Raw genomic sequence first — 18,727 nt, 5'->3', positions numbered from 1 at the left:
ACAAAATACAAATGTATTTCTTAGGTTGTATATAATTTAATTTCTAAAATTAGAATCTCCCTCTTGTTTTACTGCCCCAGTACAAACAGATGTGCATAAAATTAGCATTTTGACACAAATTGTCTGAAACATAACTCAAAATTAATATTAGTATTCTATCATTAATTAAAAAAATGTTTTCATGTATTCTGATCTCCATTTCCTTAAGAATTCTGTTGATTGAAGATGCCTGGGAAATATACTAAAAATCTTAGTGGATTATCCCAAAATTAATAGGTCTTTTGCAAGATTCTATGTTAGAAAGATATATGTGATGATGACAATACCCTCCATTTGGTGTGATGGGCCTAACATTGTAAGGGCTGTGTGTCCAAAGGCAATTGTATTATATGTTTTTTACCCCCAAATTTTTGATGCGATGTATACCATGATTTGCTTTTACACCACATACCCTCTGAAGACATTGGAAAATAAAGAGATAGATTTAAAGGAAAAAAAAATAGTTACTTATATGTAAATATAAATGTACTTACAGTTGTTTGTGAAGCTAGAGACATAATCACATCCATTTTCTGTTCCTAAGGAGGCTAATGGAGATAGAAACACATTTTCCATTGCACATTGGGCTCAAACCTGCCTCTCAGTAAAGTATAATCTTCAGCAAGTGACAAAATATCTGAATCTCGTTTTCATCAATACGTAGTAATGTCTGCTAAAGTGCTCTGCCATTGGAAAATGTAAGGTAGAAATGGTTGTGGCCCTTCAGGAGTAATTCTAGCTGCTGCATCTGTCTCTTGATGCAAAGCACATTTCGTAGATTGAATGTGTTGGGAGAGTCATGCTAGCCTTAGTATGATTGTGGGCAGAGCTTTCAGAAAGAAGACCGAACAGTGTTCCTTCTTTCTTCCTCTCCCACAAGACTGAAAATTATTTATTTGATTCACTTGTCAATCTGTTCTCTTTCCTCTAGAAATGTGAATCCCTAAACATTTTCAATAAATAGAATTGTTAGAAAAAGGTGCATATGAAGGTGAAATCATATTCATTTTGGGAAGTTCAAGGGAGGTACTTTGGTGTTTGGATCAAATTTCATTATGTTGAATGAATTATTCTTGGAAACTTTTCTCTTAAAATTCTTAAATTTCTGCCTGACAGGCTGAAGTAAGCAACTATTTCCAAAAGCCTGGGTATGGTTTTGAAGCAACAGTGTTCTAAGCCTGTCATGTTCAAAGGGAAAATAGCTCTGCTTGACATGCTAACTTGGAGGGTCTGAGACTTGATGCTTCTGCTTTCATGAGATAAAGTGCAGTATAAAAGTTACAAAGGGCTAAGTAATGAGCCAGTGGGAAAATCAGATGTTTATTAGTGTGCTTTTATTTTTATTGGGGGGAAGGGGTTTGGTAGATGTGGTTTTCCTAGAATAGCAATGACACACATATTTCAAAACAGCTTATTTCACCAAGCATGTATCTTTGCAAAGGTTTGCTGTTTTGTTTATGTTTATATTCTCTTTTAGTTGGTTGACCATCATAGATGTGTCGCTTTGGAGAAGAGGGCTTAAATCGTTCATTTGGGTGCTCTCATTTGCATATTATATTATAGTAGTCACAAACTAAGTTCTCAGAAAAATCATGTCTTACTTGGAAAACTAAGTTTTAAAAAAACTTATCTGAATGCCTTGAGGTGGAGTAATGCTCCCTGTTTTATACCCAGCTGTCTTATAAAATTATGCTATCTGTCTGAATCCTATAAGCATTTAAGTTTTTGGATACTTAACCCATAAAACCAACAAGATTTTATCATCAGTCTTTCTGCTGCTTTTCAGCAGATAAAAGTTCCAAATAATAATAATAATAATAAAATCTTTCCAAAATACTTCTTCTTTAGGATGGATCTAGTCCAATTTGTCAGACCTTTTGGAAAGGCTACAATGTAGAGCCCTTTGATAGTGTAGCATCCCACATTTTCACCCTGTATTTCTTTGGAGTACCTAAAAGATATGAGTGTGGTATAATGGATGAAACCCAAAGAAGGGAATAGCAGAAATATGTTTAAACTCTGTTCTTCCTTTTTCTCCCTCTTAAACTGATAAGAGTTTTAAAATAAATCAAATACATTTTTTAATTGATAAACTGAATTTATATTCACCTATTGGAAACAGTACAACATATTTTACATCAGATTATGAAATATGGATGTTTTACTAAAAGACAGGAAGAGTTTTTCCAAGTCTTTAAAGTAAATACATATTCAAAGGATCTTAAGGCATACCATTTATTCATATTCATATCTATTGAAATACTGTACATCCACATACTTCAATAAATAGTTAAAAACCTGACCTCTTTTTAAATCATTTCTGAAGTTCAAAAAACAATTTTTATTGAAAAGGTTAAATAGGTAACTTTTGGCTGTGTCACAAAGCTAAACACAATGGATAAATTAACAATATTCAAAATTTTGATCAATATAGATGATTGGTTTTGATAGACTTCTCAGTTTTCTGAGTTCACACATTGGGGTATTTATGTCTATATAATTTGTCCTGAATTATCTGGCTAATTTTCTCAGTTCTCCAGTCTACTTTCTAGATATAGTTCAAATGTTATGATGAACCATTAATTTTTCAGTTAAGTTTTAAATCCTCCAAAAGTAGCGTTATGTGTAACATTCGCTCTCTCAAATCTTTTAGAGTCCCCCATAACACACAATACTATAATTTGGGTAGTACTTTTCATTATATAATTGCTACATAATAGGAACTTCATGGTGTAACAGGACTTTTGTTTTGAATAAGATCACTGTAAAACATAGTTACAGCATTTTCAATTAAACCAAGAATGCAAATGAACTACCCTAATATTCCAGTTCTTCCTCCCTTCCTCCTATTCTTGCTTTCCTTCTTTTCCCCTTCATTCCTTTCTTCCTCCCTCCCATCCTCCATTTGTCCCCCCCTCCTTCCCTTCCTTCTTCCTTCTTCTTTTTTATCCCACTGTCTTTACCTCCTTCACTTTTCTGTCTTTTCCTTTTCTTCCTACTATCCTTTTCAACTTCTTTTTATGTTTTTCTTTCTTCTTTCTTTGAAAAAGAAATTCAGGGCAACAAAAGGAATCCCACAAATGTAAATTGTGGAAATATAATGCTGAAATGAACAGCTAGAAAAAATTATTATACATCAAAAGATAAATCAATTTCATAAAACTGCTATTCTGAAATTGCAATAATCTTGTACAGTCAGGACTGATAAAATGAAGTAATCAGACGTTTCATATGTCCATAAATGTAAAATCATCTACTTGAACATTATATGCAATACATTCACACAAAAAAGCAAATACTGTAGCCTTATTTGAACAATATTGAACTCATAAATACTCATGATTTCACTCTGTCCAGGGGTCTAAGGACTAGGAATGCTGCTGTGATACAGAAAAACATAGTGAATACCTCCTCTATTTAAAATACCACTCAAGAACGTCTCTTCTAACATAAAGGCAAATACATATAGCTACTGAGCTATGTACTTCTGTCACATTCTATGGTAATAACACCAGACTCCACAAATTCGGAATCATGACAACACTTTGAACTAATTATTTGGTTCATCCATAGTTTATATCTCGATTTACCTCACATTTACCCTACAAACCTTACACAGAGGAGGTATTTTTAACTCTAGGAAAGTGGTCACTGTATAATATGCATTCTTGATCTGTTTCTTTCTCCCAAACAAGGATACTGATGGTTAACACTTTTGTGGTAGCACCACTATTTCTAGTAAGTAGATTATTATGGAGTGTGCCACTTTAAAGCTGCAATACAAATAAAAACCAAAACATAAAAAGAACCCAACTTTGTAATTTGCTCCCAAATTCCACAAAGGGTATTTTTAAAAAGAAAGTCAATTATAATCAAAGTTAGAATGCCATGTGTATTTAAAAGAACATTTTAATACATCAGTTAAAATAATGTAATAAATTATTAGTGAGTAAATTTAATAGCATCATGCCATGTTATTGCCATTTTGTGAAAACATTGTATATTTAAGCCTCCTCAATTAGGATTCATTTTTCTAATTAAAATAGATTACTTTGGGACCAAATTTCACTTGAAACCCCCCCCCCACCCCCCACAATTTCCAAATTATCTCTTTCTGGGTAAAATATTAGATATCTTAAATATGTATAATTTCTATGAATTTTCTGTATTTATCTTTATTAGTACTTTTTTGTTGTTTTTATGGCTTGCAAAGGGGACTGACTATTTGTAGAAATTTCTGTAGGTGTAGTGAAATTGGTAATTTTGTAAAATTTGTAAAATGATTTTCAATGCTATGGTCTTTTTAAATAAAGAATAAAACCATCAAACTATTCCTGTAATATAAAATACTTCTTAAAGTAACAGCATTTTCCTTAAAAAATGTAGTTTTCATTCTGACATAAATAATTTAATACTTATGATAATTTAATAGTTAATATCTTAAGATATTCTCATCACTGGTCTTGTCTTCATTTGATCATATCATCCTTATACCATGTAAGAAAAAGATAAAACATGGTTAATTTTTTTATTTTGGTCTTACTTGTTTGGGTTGACATAGCTATGAAGAAATGTTTTATTATAGAATTAGTTACTTCCGGGATTGATCTGCTACAGACCAGCATGAAATATTTGTTACAATATATTTTGAACAATTATTTTATATAACATGCATTTCAAACTATCAACTGAGTGATGTTTTCAGATGAAAAATATGCAAAACGCTGTCAACAGGAGCACCTTCTCACACCACTTCTCTTGCCATGGAACCAAATTAATTCTGAGTGCTTCCCAAGTCAGGTAATATTAGGTGATTGGAATTTGTGTCCTTTCTGAAATACCATCTGAGCGATTTTGGCTTGGAATAGTGAAAGGAAAAGATGGGTTGCTGAGCAATCTCTTGGCTGGACTGTGCTGCCATTTTAAAGGGAAGTATTTCTCAAAGTGGGTATAATGTTTAGCTACATTGAAATAAATCACATGTCAAAGGTACCTGTATTAGGTTAATTAAGTTGTTTTTCATCACAAAATTGAGTTATTGTGGGGTAAATTTTGCAAACCCCACTGATAATGAAGAGGTTTTTACATCCTCTAGCTACTTTACTCTTTAGAGATAGGATATGATTTAACTTTATCCTTATAATTCATTTTTTGCTTTCAATTGTAGGGTTTGGCAATATGTTTTTATTAGTTGAAGACGAAGAGAGAAATATTTCATGAAGGCACACCCATGCTGAACTTACAAGAAAGGGAAGCAGAGCCGCACAGCCAGTTATATTACAAGGCTCATTCCTGAAACCTTAATATCATGCGAGCAGAAAAATCTAGATATGTGTGTATTTTGAAGAAATGATCTGAAGGCAATACTATTTGCTTTTATTTTTATCAAAAGAGAAAAAAACTCATCTTTGTAAATGTGGATTCTTATTGAAACTGGGAAATGAATGCTTGTATCGCAGCCTTAAAGAATCACATATTCACTGCAATATTCGTTTTTGTAAACTACAGCCTGCAACCTAGCAGACCATGACTGAATGCTTTTGAAAAGTTGTAGATTACAAACATGAAATCACAATTAATATCCTCTAAAAGTAATTTCAGAGCCTTCACATCTTAAAAAAAGGACAATGTGTACTGCTTCACAAGGTAATGTAGCTAATCAAAAAAAGAGAGTAGAATTAAAGTATTTACATAATGAGCAATTCTACAGAAGGCGATCATCCCTTGTAAGCACTGCTGATTATATCCCACGCTGCTTTTAACAAACTGTACCAGATTGGATCCAGCCATCAGCACTTTCAGAGAATTCTTAAGAGCCTTGTATGGGTCTTTACATTTATTGTAGAATGGCATTCTTCAGGTGGAATATGCTGGTGAAAGAGGACAGTGTCAACACAAGGTACCAGCAGGAGAAAAGAACATCGGCGCTCCCGGTAATTCCATACTGGGCTGTACTTGGAGCTGGAAAGAAATGGAGAAAGACTAAATCAGAATCTAATTCATGTCTTTCGGGATCTTAACGATGATCAAAAGGCAGCTCTGTATATTGGGGAGAGCCCTGGTATTGGAGTCAGACAGAATTAGTTTCACATTTGCTTCTGCTGTAGGACAATGTGTGACCTATTTGACTAACCCTTTCTGAGCTTCATTTTTCTTAAGAAAAAACAAACAAACAACAAAAAAAAAACCCCAAAAAACACACACACAGAAGTGATACAATCCACTTGGCAGGGCTGCAGTGAGAATCAGAGATGAAGCACATATAATAACACATTGCACTGGGCTGAACTCATACGAAATACTATTTCATAGCTAACATTATTCCTCTTATATGCAATGTTAATATTTGTATTAATAAACAATATTCACTCATGCATATTTTTCAAAAACATATTTGTATTAAGATAAAATTGACGTATGACATTGTGTAAATTTAAGATGTACAACAGTGTTGATTTCATACATTTATATATTGCAATATTATTACCACCATAGTGTTAGCTGACACCTTCATTTCATCATATAATTATCATTTCTTTCCTGTAGTTGAATAATTAAGATCTAGTCTACTAGCAATCTTTAAGGTTATATACAGTATTGTTGACTATAATTACTATGCCATGGCCATGCATTAAGTCCCCAGGACTTAATTTCTCAACGAGTTCCAAGTTTGTATCATTAAACAACAATCCCAATTTCCTCATCCTCAGCTACTGTTAAATACCATCCTACTCTTTATTTTTATATGTTCAGCTTTCTTAGATTCAACATATAAGTTACATTATACATATATTTGCGAATATTTTTTACTGGTAAAATATTGTAATAAATGCTAGAATAGCAAACAATAACTTCTCTTTTCCAATAATATTTATGGAGGTGAGGAAATATATTCAAAAATGTAATATAACCTTAGAAATATCAGAGTTGCATGTGCAAACTTCAATGACACAGAAAATTCTGTATTTAAATCTGTCTGTCTGTGCAAAGGAGGGGTGATTTAACAGAGAAGTTTACCCAAGGGGATGGTCATTTGGGTAGAGGTTACAATATATTCAAAAGCATGAGGAAAAGAGAGAGCACAACATATATTCTAGAATCTGAAAGTAGATTAGTATTGTTGCACCATGAAAAGGAGGCCTGACGTAGAGGGAAATAAAACTGGGACTCTAGGCATATAAATGATCTTGACTTTAATAAAAAAGAGTTTAGCTCTATAATAAAGAAAATTTTGAAGAATTTGGAACTGTTGAATGGTATGATTACATTTATTTATACACGAGAGGCCCAGCCCAGCGTGTGATTGAAATCACAGGACAGGAAACGCCCCGCCTCCCACCATGCGAGGAGGCACCCAACCCCTCTGCCTGTGTCCGCTCCGGTGGCTAGGACAGCTCCTCTGCCTCTGTCTCCATCTCCCCTACAGGGGGGATGTCTCCTCACCTGCACGTGCAACTTCCTCCTGTCTGGTAGTGACCTGTTACAGAGTCCCAGCCTAATTTGCATATCACCTCTTTATAATATAGATTAGAAAGATCACTGTTTTATGAGAAGCTTACGTGGTACTTGGCTAATAGACAAGTTGAATTTTTACTGAGAGATTTCACCTGGAGACTGACCACGCTTGGGATATGGTGGGAGTCTACTGAATGAATTTCACTTCATTTCACAAGAGAATAGTTACCTCTTTGAATGCGAATTATACTGTGTTCCAGAAATTGAATGTCGCAGACATGCTCAGCCTTGCCTGAGACTGATTCTCACTTACCATAATAATTATAACAGCAACAATAAAAAAAAACCTTACCAACATACTCTTAACTACTTTTTCTTAATGAAACCTGGATTTCAAGCACTGTTGTCTAATACAAAATAAATAATGTAATAAAAATGTATTATTTCACCGCCAAATCCATAACTCAAACCAGGAAGCAGTTTTAGTCACTGACTTTGAATTACCAGCAGGTAGTTTTTAATGGAACTTTCACCAAAGACTATATTTCCACATTACAAGAAGAACAAATTGCCTTGTTTATACCTCTAGAAATTAGAGGGGCTGACAGATGCATTGGACCCTGCCAGTAGGAAGTTTTCTTCACATTACAATTGTTGGTTCCAGGTGAATGAGATTCAAGGGCTAAGATTATTATTCTTTAGTAAACACAGAGCAAAAACAACTATTTAATGCTTCTATTTGCATCACAAATGAGTCCTAAAAGTATGAAAAGATTATGTAGAAAATACATCTTTATCATTGGACAAAGGTTTGATATATAACAAGTCTAATATAAAACCACAAAACTCCTTACATTACTTTCTTTGTTCAAGCCTAGAAAGATGTTGTATTTTAAAATATATAAATAAATATTTAATTGGTTTGTTGCCTTCTCAATGACAGCTATTTCAGAGTTATTTTTTTGTGGTTTTTAAAGAATCTTGAGTGCAATCAAACCAGTATAACAGTAAAGGACTAATTACACACAAAGCATATAAAACGATTTCATAAATAAGAAATAAATCTCAAAAACTAAGCATGTATAACAAAGATAAAATTTTATTATCTTGACTAATTAAATAGTGCATTAAGTGGGTAGAATATAAAGGGCCCTCAAAGCTCCATATCTGCACTTTAAAGTGCATTTTGGGGGGCAATCTTTTTAAAATCTCCTCTTCTCCAACAAGCTGAGCAGATTACCCTAGTGTGTCATTAGGCCACCATATATATTTCTTTTTATACAACTATAACACTGCACTGTTAATATATCTATTCTGGTACATAATCTACTTTACTAGATTGTAAACTCTCCTAGTTCATGTTTTTTTTTTTTTTAATTTGATGTTTCCAGACATAAAGTCTGGTACATAGTAGATCCTTAACAAATTTATGTTGAATGAACAATTCAGTTAAATAAATAAATAGGTCAGAATTAAAAGGGGTCTTTTTCTCTTATAAAAGGAATTTCTTCTAAGGCAAGCCAGTTGCCTACAGGCTAGAGAATCTTCAATACACCTCTTTCAGTCATCCAGCAAATATGTACTGAACTAGGTACCAGGCACTGTATGAAGTACTGGGAATACAAAAGTTAATATGAGAAATATGGTTCTTTTGTTCCTTAATTTCATATATAGCCATAATACTCTATATACTCCTTTTTATCCTATACCTTCAATGCCATCTTTTCCCCTGTTTTTACCTTATACCCAGCCTCCTATTGTCTTAGACAAAGGTATATCAATAATATGTTTAAAAATTAAATACTACTTTGCAACTAACAGAGTATATGTTTGTTCATGGATGTCTCATATTGATGTATTTTTTAGTTTTGTGAATGCAATACTTCTATTAGTCCTAAAATAAAGTAGGGACCTGTTGCTGCATTGTTAGCATTCAATTACTATAAGAAATGAACTGTAGAATAGCTATGGACCATTAGTATGCCAAAAAACAGAGTGTAAGTAGTTAAGAGAATGTGAGGTCAATTACCTAATGCCAAGTCATATATCATGATTCATACTTCTTAAGTAGATATTGAACACCTTTTATGTGCTGGGGATTGAACAGAGCTAAAAATTAATAAAAGTCAATCTCCACTGAAGGAAAGGTTCATTTTAATTGAATATATAAATAAAAAATCAAATATGGAACATTAGGATATATATAGTGAACAAACATGAGAGGGTTTCTCCAAAGAGTCATGGTAGAGGTGAATAGTCTAGGCAGCAGATACAAATACAATTATTTTTCACAAAATGCAATAATATACACATGCTAGTACATGTATATCTCATTTAAAAAATGATGACATTGGGGTTCATTGGCTTGTGGTATCCTATTACTATATAACTTTAGTTCCATTGACTGATATTTATTTTTGTTCGTGTGTGTGTGTGTGGGTGTGTGTGTGTGACTTGTTAACTCAGTGATTTGGAGCACAAGTGATTAAGGTCAATAGCACTAAACTTAGGAGTCTCAGTACTATTTGGCTAATTAGATTTGCTTGGCATGTCAAATCCCAATCAGCCACATAAAAATTATAGAAAATAACTGTTAGTTATTAGTAATTAGTCCTTAGAAATTAGCTTCAAGACCCAGTCCAAGTATCCTCTCCTTTAAAAGAGAAAACTCTTTATAAAATCCCACTTGCCATACTAATTTAACATCATTTTTGATACCTTATTTACATACCAATCACATCATACTTACATATCAATCTTTTCCCATTAGACCAAGAATGTCTTTTTTCCATTAGACCAAGATTTATGACATGCATCTTTATCATTGGTATAGAACACAGAGTTTGATACTTAGTAAATATTCAATAATATTTATTGAATGCTGATAGTCCATTTCCCAAACTATCACCATAAACATATAAGGAGGTACAATGTCTTGAGCACTTTTCCCAGAAGAATATTGCCTTTCACCATTCATTGTTTACTTTCTAAGACTGTGCAGAGTCAGAATACTTCCCTTCAGCATTTGAGCAAGAAATAGATCTTGAGGCAGCCTATATAAGGGAAGAGCATACATTCAACTTTGTACTCCTCTTTCAGCAAGTGTCTGGGAGTATAGATGAACTTATGGACCTTAATATACATCTAAATTTCTTAGGAGATATCCAGCTGTGTCTTTGGGATGGTCATATCTTTCACATGTTCTCTGCCATGCTTTTAGTTGCCTGAGAATATCATACTGCTTCTCATCCTAAGTAAAATTAGGCAGATTAGGACATGTGAGGGTTTGGGTTTCATTCTGAGTGATATGGAAGCCTTAAGAGGATTTTGAGCAGGGGAGGTTAGCTGACAGTTTTAAATGATTGCTTGGGTATCTTGTGCACAACTAACTGTACTAGCAGATGTGAGTAGAAGGCTATGTTGGCCTGGAACCTTCAGATGTCTCCACTGACTATTGAGGGAAGCCAAGGTTCTGTAGCTCAGTATTCAAGACCTCTGTTATCTGGCTCTAGTCAACTTATCCAAACTCACACACTCAGCTCCAATTACATGAACCATTATCTGAACACTTACATGTTTTTATTACTTCCTGTCATTTGCACACTCCAAACCCTTAAGCCTAAATGGTCTTCCTTCCTATTTCTCTTCTCTATGTATCAAAGTCCTACTCATCCTTAAAGATCTAAAATACCACCTCCTCCAAGAGACCTCCCCCAAAATATACAATAAGAAGTGCTAGTCTTCTTATTCCTGATTTCAGAAATAGTTCTTTTAAAATTGATAATATATTAGAAGCCCAGTGCACAAAATTCATGCACATTAATAGAGAGTTAATTATAGAAAATATTTTAATATTGCTATTTGCCCTATCTCTATAAAAGAGGTGTCAGTGATGAAAGAAAATTAGTAAAATGTATATGAAAATCTCCATCCTGTCAGTCTGGGGCATGCCTCGGGACCCATCACCCACAGGTGCTTTGAAAACGCAGGAGACCCAGACCTGGCTGGCACCACCCACATTGGGTGAGACCCAGACCTGGCTGGCCCCACCCCTGTCAAACCCTTAGGTCCCCCCGCCTGGTATCAGGGTGGGGGGCGTGGCCTGAGGTCCCCTGTCAAGCCCACCAGGTGGGGGGCATGGCCCAGCATGGGGTGGGGGGCATGGCCTGAGGTCCCCCATCAAGTCACACTGGAAAGGGGGTGCAGCCTGAGGTTCCCCCAGCCTGGCGCTGGAGCAGGGGACATGACATGAGGTCTCCTGGCCTGGTGCTGGGGGGCACAGCCTGAGGTCCCTCTCCCCGGCCAGGTGCCATGCAGTCTCAGATCCCTGCTGTTCAGTGGTGATTTTATGGTATCCTGGGTAATTTGCATATTCCTCTATTATATTGTAGATACTAATATGTGTGTGTGTGTGTGTGTGTGTGTGTGTGTGTGTGTGTGTATACAGTATCTCTGAACGCATAATAATCTGGCCACTCAGTGTATATCCTATATAATAAAAGGCTAATATTCAAATTGTCCCCTTGGCCAGGAGTTCAACCAGCAGGCAGTTCGGCCAACCACCCATGTCCCCTCCCCCTGGCCAGGCTGGCTGGACCCCACGGATGCATAAATTCATGCACTGGGCCTCTATATTCACTGAGTGGCCAGATTATTATGTATTTAGAGATCATAATAATCTGGCCACTCAGTATATATACACACATATGTGTGTGTGTGTGTGTGTGTGTGTGTGTGTGTGTATGAGGCATGATGCACTAAGATTCGTGCAAGAATGGGCCTTCCTTCCCCTAACTGCCGGCACCACCTTCACTCTGGCCAGCTCCATCTTTCTGTCTTTGCTCTGGCCTAGAGCTGCTTTTCCCACCTTCCCATGCCCCCCAGAAGCCCAGAGCTGCTGGGGCAGTGCAGAATGCCTGTGTTGTCACCATGGCAATGATGCAAGCATCCCACCCTGCCATCTTTGTTGGGTTAATTTGCATACCCACTCCTGATTGGCTGGTGGGCGTTGCGAACGTACAGCCAATTTGCATCTTTCTCTTTTATTAGTGTAGATATGCATAAATGTATAGCTTTCTCTTTGGTTTATAAAGCATTTGGAAGTCATGGAACATTCCTCCTTACAATGTGAGCATCTGTATCTTTTATAAATGTGTTCAATAGATGTGTGTGACAATGAATATGAGAAAATGTTCTTAAATATGCATTTGTCTAATCCAAGACAACTTTAATAAAATATCTTATTTCATTAATTGTCCCTATGATTTTAGTTTTTTACTCTTAAGACAGTGTGTGAGAGGGAAACTGTTCTCTTTCTTTTCTACTATGTCTTTTTTTTTTTTTTTTAATTGGTTTTAGAGAGAGGAAGGGAGAGGGAGATATTTAAAGCACACACACACATACAGAATGAATTTTCTCATTCATTTAGCAAATTGGGTGTGTGCTATGTGCTAGGCATTCTCTGAGCAAAATAGAAGTGGCCCGTGTCCCTATAGAGCTTTCTCTTTAGCTTAAGATGTTTTCAATAAAACAAGCATATTTTACTTCCATCTTAATCTACACTTGGTTAAGAAGTCAATGTTTCTCTGCTTATACAAACTGTCCTCCAAGTTATCTGTAAAAATATGTATGCTCTTTATTTTATGTAATGCCATTTACTGTTAGATATTTGGCCAATCTCTTTGGAGGCAGGGAGTATGACCTCTTCCTTTCCCCTTCCTCTGTCTTTCCCCAAAGAGCACAGTGCGGTGCATGGCCTTTAGAAGAGCTTCCAGGGCTGATCTATTGTTGTGTTTAGTTTTGGCAGGGCTCCCAGGCCCGGAGCCTGGGTTAGCTGTGGAGTCCAGGCCTTTGGGATCTCTCCCAGTTGTCAACAGGAAGATCCAATCTGTGTTTTAACACATATCTTACATCTTGTCTAATTATAATTATCACCCCCAATTACTTACAGCTGCTGCATATTATTTTCAGTGTTGGCAGTTTTCCCTTTTATTGTTCCAGTTTTTATTTTTAGGCAAAAGCCAATGTAACTGTGAAATATTTAATTTTGGTATAATACCAATGACTTGCCTAGGCAATTTCCTTAAATTACTCAAGCTTTAACCAAACTGCTAAGATTCTTGTTGCAGTCTTAGGTAGAGTTACGTAAGCCACATTAACTTTGCTTCCACAAGAGAAAACTGGCCTCAACTTAGGTTTTACTGAGGAAGGTTATGCCTTAATGGAAAAGTGAATGATTTACACCTAAATTAGATTAGACCATATAAAAGAGATTAATGTGGATTCAAAATACAGTGCACATTAGTTTACTCAGAAATTATGCACCACTGATTCTATCCAAAAGAGAGTGAAACTCCGTTTCATTACATACTGTGGGAGGTGTTTGCTTGACAGATATCTGAGTCCTCTTTTAGGTGACATCTGCCCCGTAACCCCATCATTAGGTGGAGGAGATAGCCAGAACCTCAGATGACCCTCAGACTTTTTTTGTACTATTGCTTAGTTTGCCTAAACACTGCGGGGGGGGGGGGTGTGGGGGTGTGGGGAGCGGGATTAGGAGAGTGGAAGAGCCCTAGAACAGGATATGCTTATCAATAGGGTGTTAGGCCTTGGATTGTGGTGTCTGGAAGAATCAGGCAAGTCTCAGCACAGATACCATCAACTCATTATTCCTTCTTATACTATTTCCTGGGCAATAATATAATATTATTTCCAGGTCCTAAAATGGGATGTGTTAAAAACACAGCACAAACCATGTCCTCTCATAGACATTTCACATCTGGGGCACAGTGCCTTCCGAGGGAAGGGCTTTGTTTGGGTGGACATTGCATGCTCCTGTACTTAGACCCTCAAGATCTTCTGCTTCCCCTGGGCTTTGGGGTTGAGGAATGCTTGAATGGCATAGTTGTCAAGTAGGTGGGGCACCAATATATATACTTATGGATTCCTTTTACACAAGACACCTTTATTGTACTGTAAGCAGTTCTCAGATTTAGGTTCAATTGATGAGCTGCTAAGATCATAACCAGTTTTGAATTGCTGCCAGTCAGCCAGACAGGCTAACCAGTGCACAGTGGTACATTTTTCTAAAATTAGAGCTCTAGGTTATAGAAAATCTGTATGTAGATGCTTATTTATATTCATTGCAACATTATTTACAATAGCCAACATTTGGAAACAGTCCAAGTGTCCATCAGAGGACAAAAAAGCTGTTGTATTATACATTTACACAATGGAATACTACTCAGCCACGAAAAAGAAGGAAATCTTAATCTTTGCAACAGCATAGATGGACTTGGAGACCACTATGGTAAGTGAAATAATCCAGAAAGAGAAAGAAGTAACACATGATTTTAGTTATAAGTGGAAACTAATGAACAAAATAAACTAACAAACTGATAGAAACAGACTCATTGATAGATAATAAGCTGACAACTGTCAGAGGTGAGGAAGGTTGTAAGGCTGGGTGAAAATGGTGAATGGATTAAGAAAAGAAAAATACAAAAACCAATTCAGAGACACAGAAAAAAAAAAGATACTTATTCTAACATTTTTACTTTTTCACTTGGTCAAAAACTGAATGCTTATCTTCAACACAGAACAAGCCTTCACCAACGTAAAAATACAGAGTACTTATTTTCACTGGAAGTATTTCCACTTTGACTTATAAACAGTGAGGCGGATGGTTAGAGAAATCACACCATTCCTTTGTCTCTCTGACTCATGGAATGTTCCTGGCAGCTTGTTTCCAGCCACCGCTAAGCTGCTTCTCTGGCACACCCATGGCCTTGAATCTTTTCTGCCTGCTGACTCACCATGTTGCCAAAGTTCATGGTACACAGTCCAATTTACTCAACGTCAACAGCATTAGGAATATTAAGCATTTGTTTGATTCTGCTATTACCTATGTTCATAAATCTGCCTATTTGCCGATAAGCACTTTTATCTGCAAATAGCCAGCTAGAACTCTTCAAGACTGTAACTTCTTAATCGAGCCAAGGAGGATCAGTGTGCAATCTTACCCAAATAGAAACAAATTCTGCTGCCCGTTTCTGTCAACATATTCATTGAAAATGTTTCAAAGCTTGAATTGAATTGTTCACTGATACCTTGTAAATGTATATTTTTTAGCAAGTCTGAAGTGATTGACAATCATCTGTATATACAAAGAAGTGTGTTGCCAAAAGAGGTGATTTTGTGGAACCCAAACTGGTTCTTTGAACTTGAGCAAAGCACAGTTGTTCAGTCCAGGTAGGTTTGCAGATGGGTTTATATATACATGCTATTATATATTTTGGAGTATGTGTGTCTATGTGTGTGGAAAGGAGTATGTGTATTTTAAAAGCTGGCTTTTTTTTGTGTGAAATATTTACACAGACATACAATACAAGTTGCCTTGACTACATAGATTTTAGTTTGGGCCTTTAAGGAATCATCTAAGTGAAGAAAAGAGGTTTTTCACAGCAATAAAAATAGAAACCCAGCTGTGTTCTTAAGGTCACTAATAGTCACTGCCATCAGCTGTATCATCAATGTGACATTGCTAGTGTGTTAAAAAAAAAAGGGAGAAGTTGCAAACCAGTAAACATTCGTGTAAGTCGAAGGCATTTTTAAGGTCTGCATGTGAGGCTATGTGAGTGTGAAATTATTTTGATATGAGTGTTTAAACTTGGAGCTTTGATGATCAAATTGTCTCGTTTATTAAGTTTCATTCTTTACCTCTTTTGTGTTGGGAAGGTTATCCTAAACTAGCTTCTTTTCTGTTATTCTGCAACACTGTTCTTTAAGAATGAAAAAAAGAATTTCAGAAGGTTTATTTCCCCCATTATTTTGAGAGGGAATACAACATTTACCTTCCAATTTTTTTTCTTAACTTTTCAAATGTAATAAAGGCCAGTGATTATCTGGCCTGTAGTTCTGATTCACTGAAATTGTTCCACTTGTTATGCTCCAGGTTGATTTTCAGTGACTCTCAATGGTTCTCTAATCATTTCCATTATACTTTGGCTATTTAAAAAACTTTGATAACATCCAAGGCCTTCTGTAATCTTCCTGAAAGTACCTCTGCAGCCCTATCGCTGACTGCCCTCCTGGTCCTCTAGTCACAGGAGGCAGGAAGGCTCTCCAGTCTTAGAAAACGGCCAGGCACTTGTGATTTGCTCACACACTGCCTTCCTTGGGGGTTGATGTCTGTATTCCACATGTTGGAATAGAACTCATCTTTCTATGCCCATCTCAAATGCAAACTGTTCACAAAAATTAGAATCTGTCTGAACTTTAAGGATTATTTTTTAAATATGTTTTTATTTTTTAAATATATTTTTATTGATTTCAGAGGGGAAGGGAGAGGGAGAGAGATAGAAACATCAGTGAGGAGAGAGAATCATTGATTGACTGTATCCTGCAGGCCCCTCACTGGAGATGGAGCTCACAACTGGGGCATGTGCCTTTGACTGGAATCAAACCCGAGATCCTTCAATCCACAGGCTGACACTCTATCCACTGAGCCAAACTAGCTCGAGCAGAACTTTAAAAATAATTGAGGACAGCCTCGTCTGCTGCCACAGGGTGCAGGAGTGGGAACCCTTTTGTTTGTGGGGTTCTTAAGGAGCCACTGAAATAGCATGAGAGGTGGTAGAAGATTTTATTGGCATGGAGTTGTCACCTCCCAGTTCTCCCTAAAGAAGCAGCTGGGACTTCAGCAGAGCCAGAAGCTGGGCCAGTGTCCAGAGCTTCTGTTCCATGTTGCAGCTGGGTGTGGGTCAGCATTCAGGCCAGATTAAAGCCCATCAGTCCATCTGTGGAGCCCAACCTGGCCCTGTACCACGCCCACACAGGGAGCGAAGACCCCTGCAGTAGGAGTCCCAAGAGGACAGGAGTGTGAAATCCCAGAGAGAACTCCCTTTGTTGAGAAGTTTATATATTTAGTGGTCATGTTTATCCTGGCCACTGACTCACTCCCAGGTTTGATTGATGGGCAAGTACCTTACTGGGCATGTATCTATCTGGTCTTTCCTTTCACTCCTTTCCTGTTATATAATAACAACAGCATCAGCACAACCCCTCAGATGAGGAGAAGAGGCTGGTGGAGAATGAATGATGTGCTTAAGGTGGAGGCAAAAAATAAGACTAGAACTCAAGTATGCTGACTTTTTGTGACTCCATTTCTATGCAGTCCCCTGATTTGCTATCTATGTCTAGTTGTAATTAAATCTGCCATTTCCTCTTTTCTCTTAATAGCCATTTGCTCTTACCTATATTTATCACTCCCGTGTTAATTTTCTTCAGTAGAGTCTAAGTTTCTTGAAAACAACAATCATATTTAATTTAATTTTGTATCACTCACAACACTTGATCAAGTGACTGGCACAGCAAAATATTTATTACGAAGAACTATAGAAAATTTAAAAAAAATTTCTACAGTTTAATGAGATTTTACTATAAAGTTCAAGGAAAAGAGAGGCATACTATAGGGAAGGTTGTATCATCAATGAAAAATTAGAGATTTGGAAACATTGATGACTATTTTGGAGGGATACTGGTTCTATTTTACTGAAAAGAACAATCTTGTGTGGTCTTTAGATGTCTCTGATAATATACCATGAACAAGCAGAACTACACACACACACACACACACACACACACACACACACACACACTGAGAGAACTGTTGGAGAATCACTCTTGTCTGTGACTTCTATTTGAAATCATTAGTTATGGATGGTGACCTCATTTGTTTCAAGCACATCATGTACTGGCTTAGCATTTCTAAGCCTCAGTTTTCTCAGCTGAACAAGGGGGAAATATCTTCCTCACAGTGTTGCTGAGATAAGTAAATGAGTAAAGAAAGTGCTTTGTTAGCTAGTGCTCACTTAAGTGTTCATTAGAGGGTAGCTTTTAAGATGCATTAGTATTTATACAGACCAATGTAAACTCCTACTTTGGCCCAAGAAGAAATATCCAGCCCTAGATGATTTGGCTCAGTGGAGAGAGCATTGGCCTGAGGACTGAAGGGTCTGGGTTTGATTCTGGTCAAGGGCACATGCCTAGGCTGCAGGCTCTATCTTCAGTAGAGGGCATGCAGGAGGTAGCGGATCAGTGATTCTTGTCTTTGATGTTTCTCTCTCTCATTTCCTCTCTGAAATCAATAAAAAAATATATTTTTTTTAAAAAAGAGAAGACATATTCATTTGTTGAAATGAAATTATATGTATCTCAAAATTCTACCACACCA

The 18,727-nt window shown here is 36.4% G+C and overlaps 1 protein-coding gene across 1 annotated transcript in view; it reads right to left on the bottom strand.

Annotated features, from left to right (window-relative positions):
* Positions 1-1,414: 1,414 nt before the first annotated feature.
* The window catches only part of NEGR1 (neuronal growth regulator 1), an 841,474-nt gene continuing 824,161 nt past the window's right edge, over positions 1,415-18,727 (bottom strand). Inside the window, exon 7 of the mRNA XM_084872088.1 lies at positions 1,415-6,000. Coding sequence (XP_084728214.1) covers positions 5,876-6,000 — 125 coding nt within the window. The 3' untranslated portion in view covers positions 1,415-5,875. The remainder of the gene's footprint in view (positions 6,001-18,727) is intronic.

Source organism: Pipistrellus hanaki (assembly GCF_964339955.1).
Source record: "Pipistrellus hanaki genome assembly, chromosome: 2".
NCBI classification, from domain to species: domain Eukaryota; kingdom Metazoa; phylum Chordata; class Mammalia; order Chiroptera; family Vespertilionidae; genus Pipistrellus; species Pipistrellus hanaki.
This window is presented reverse-complemented; position numbering and strand designations above follow the sequence as displayed.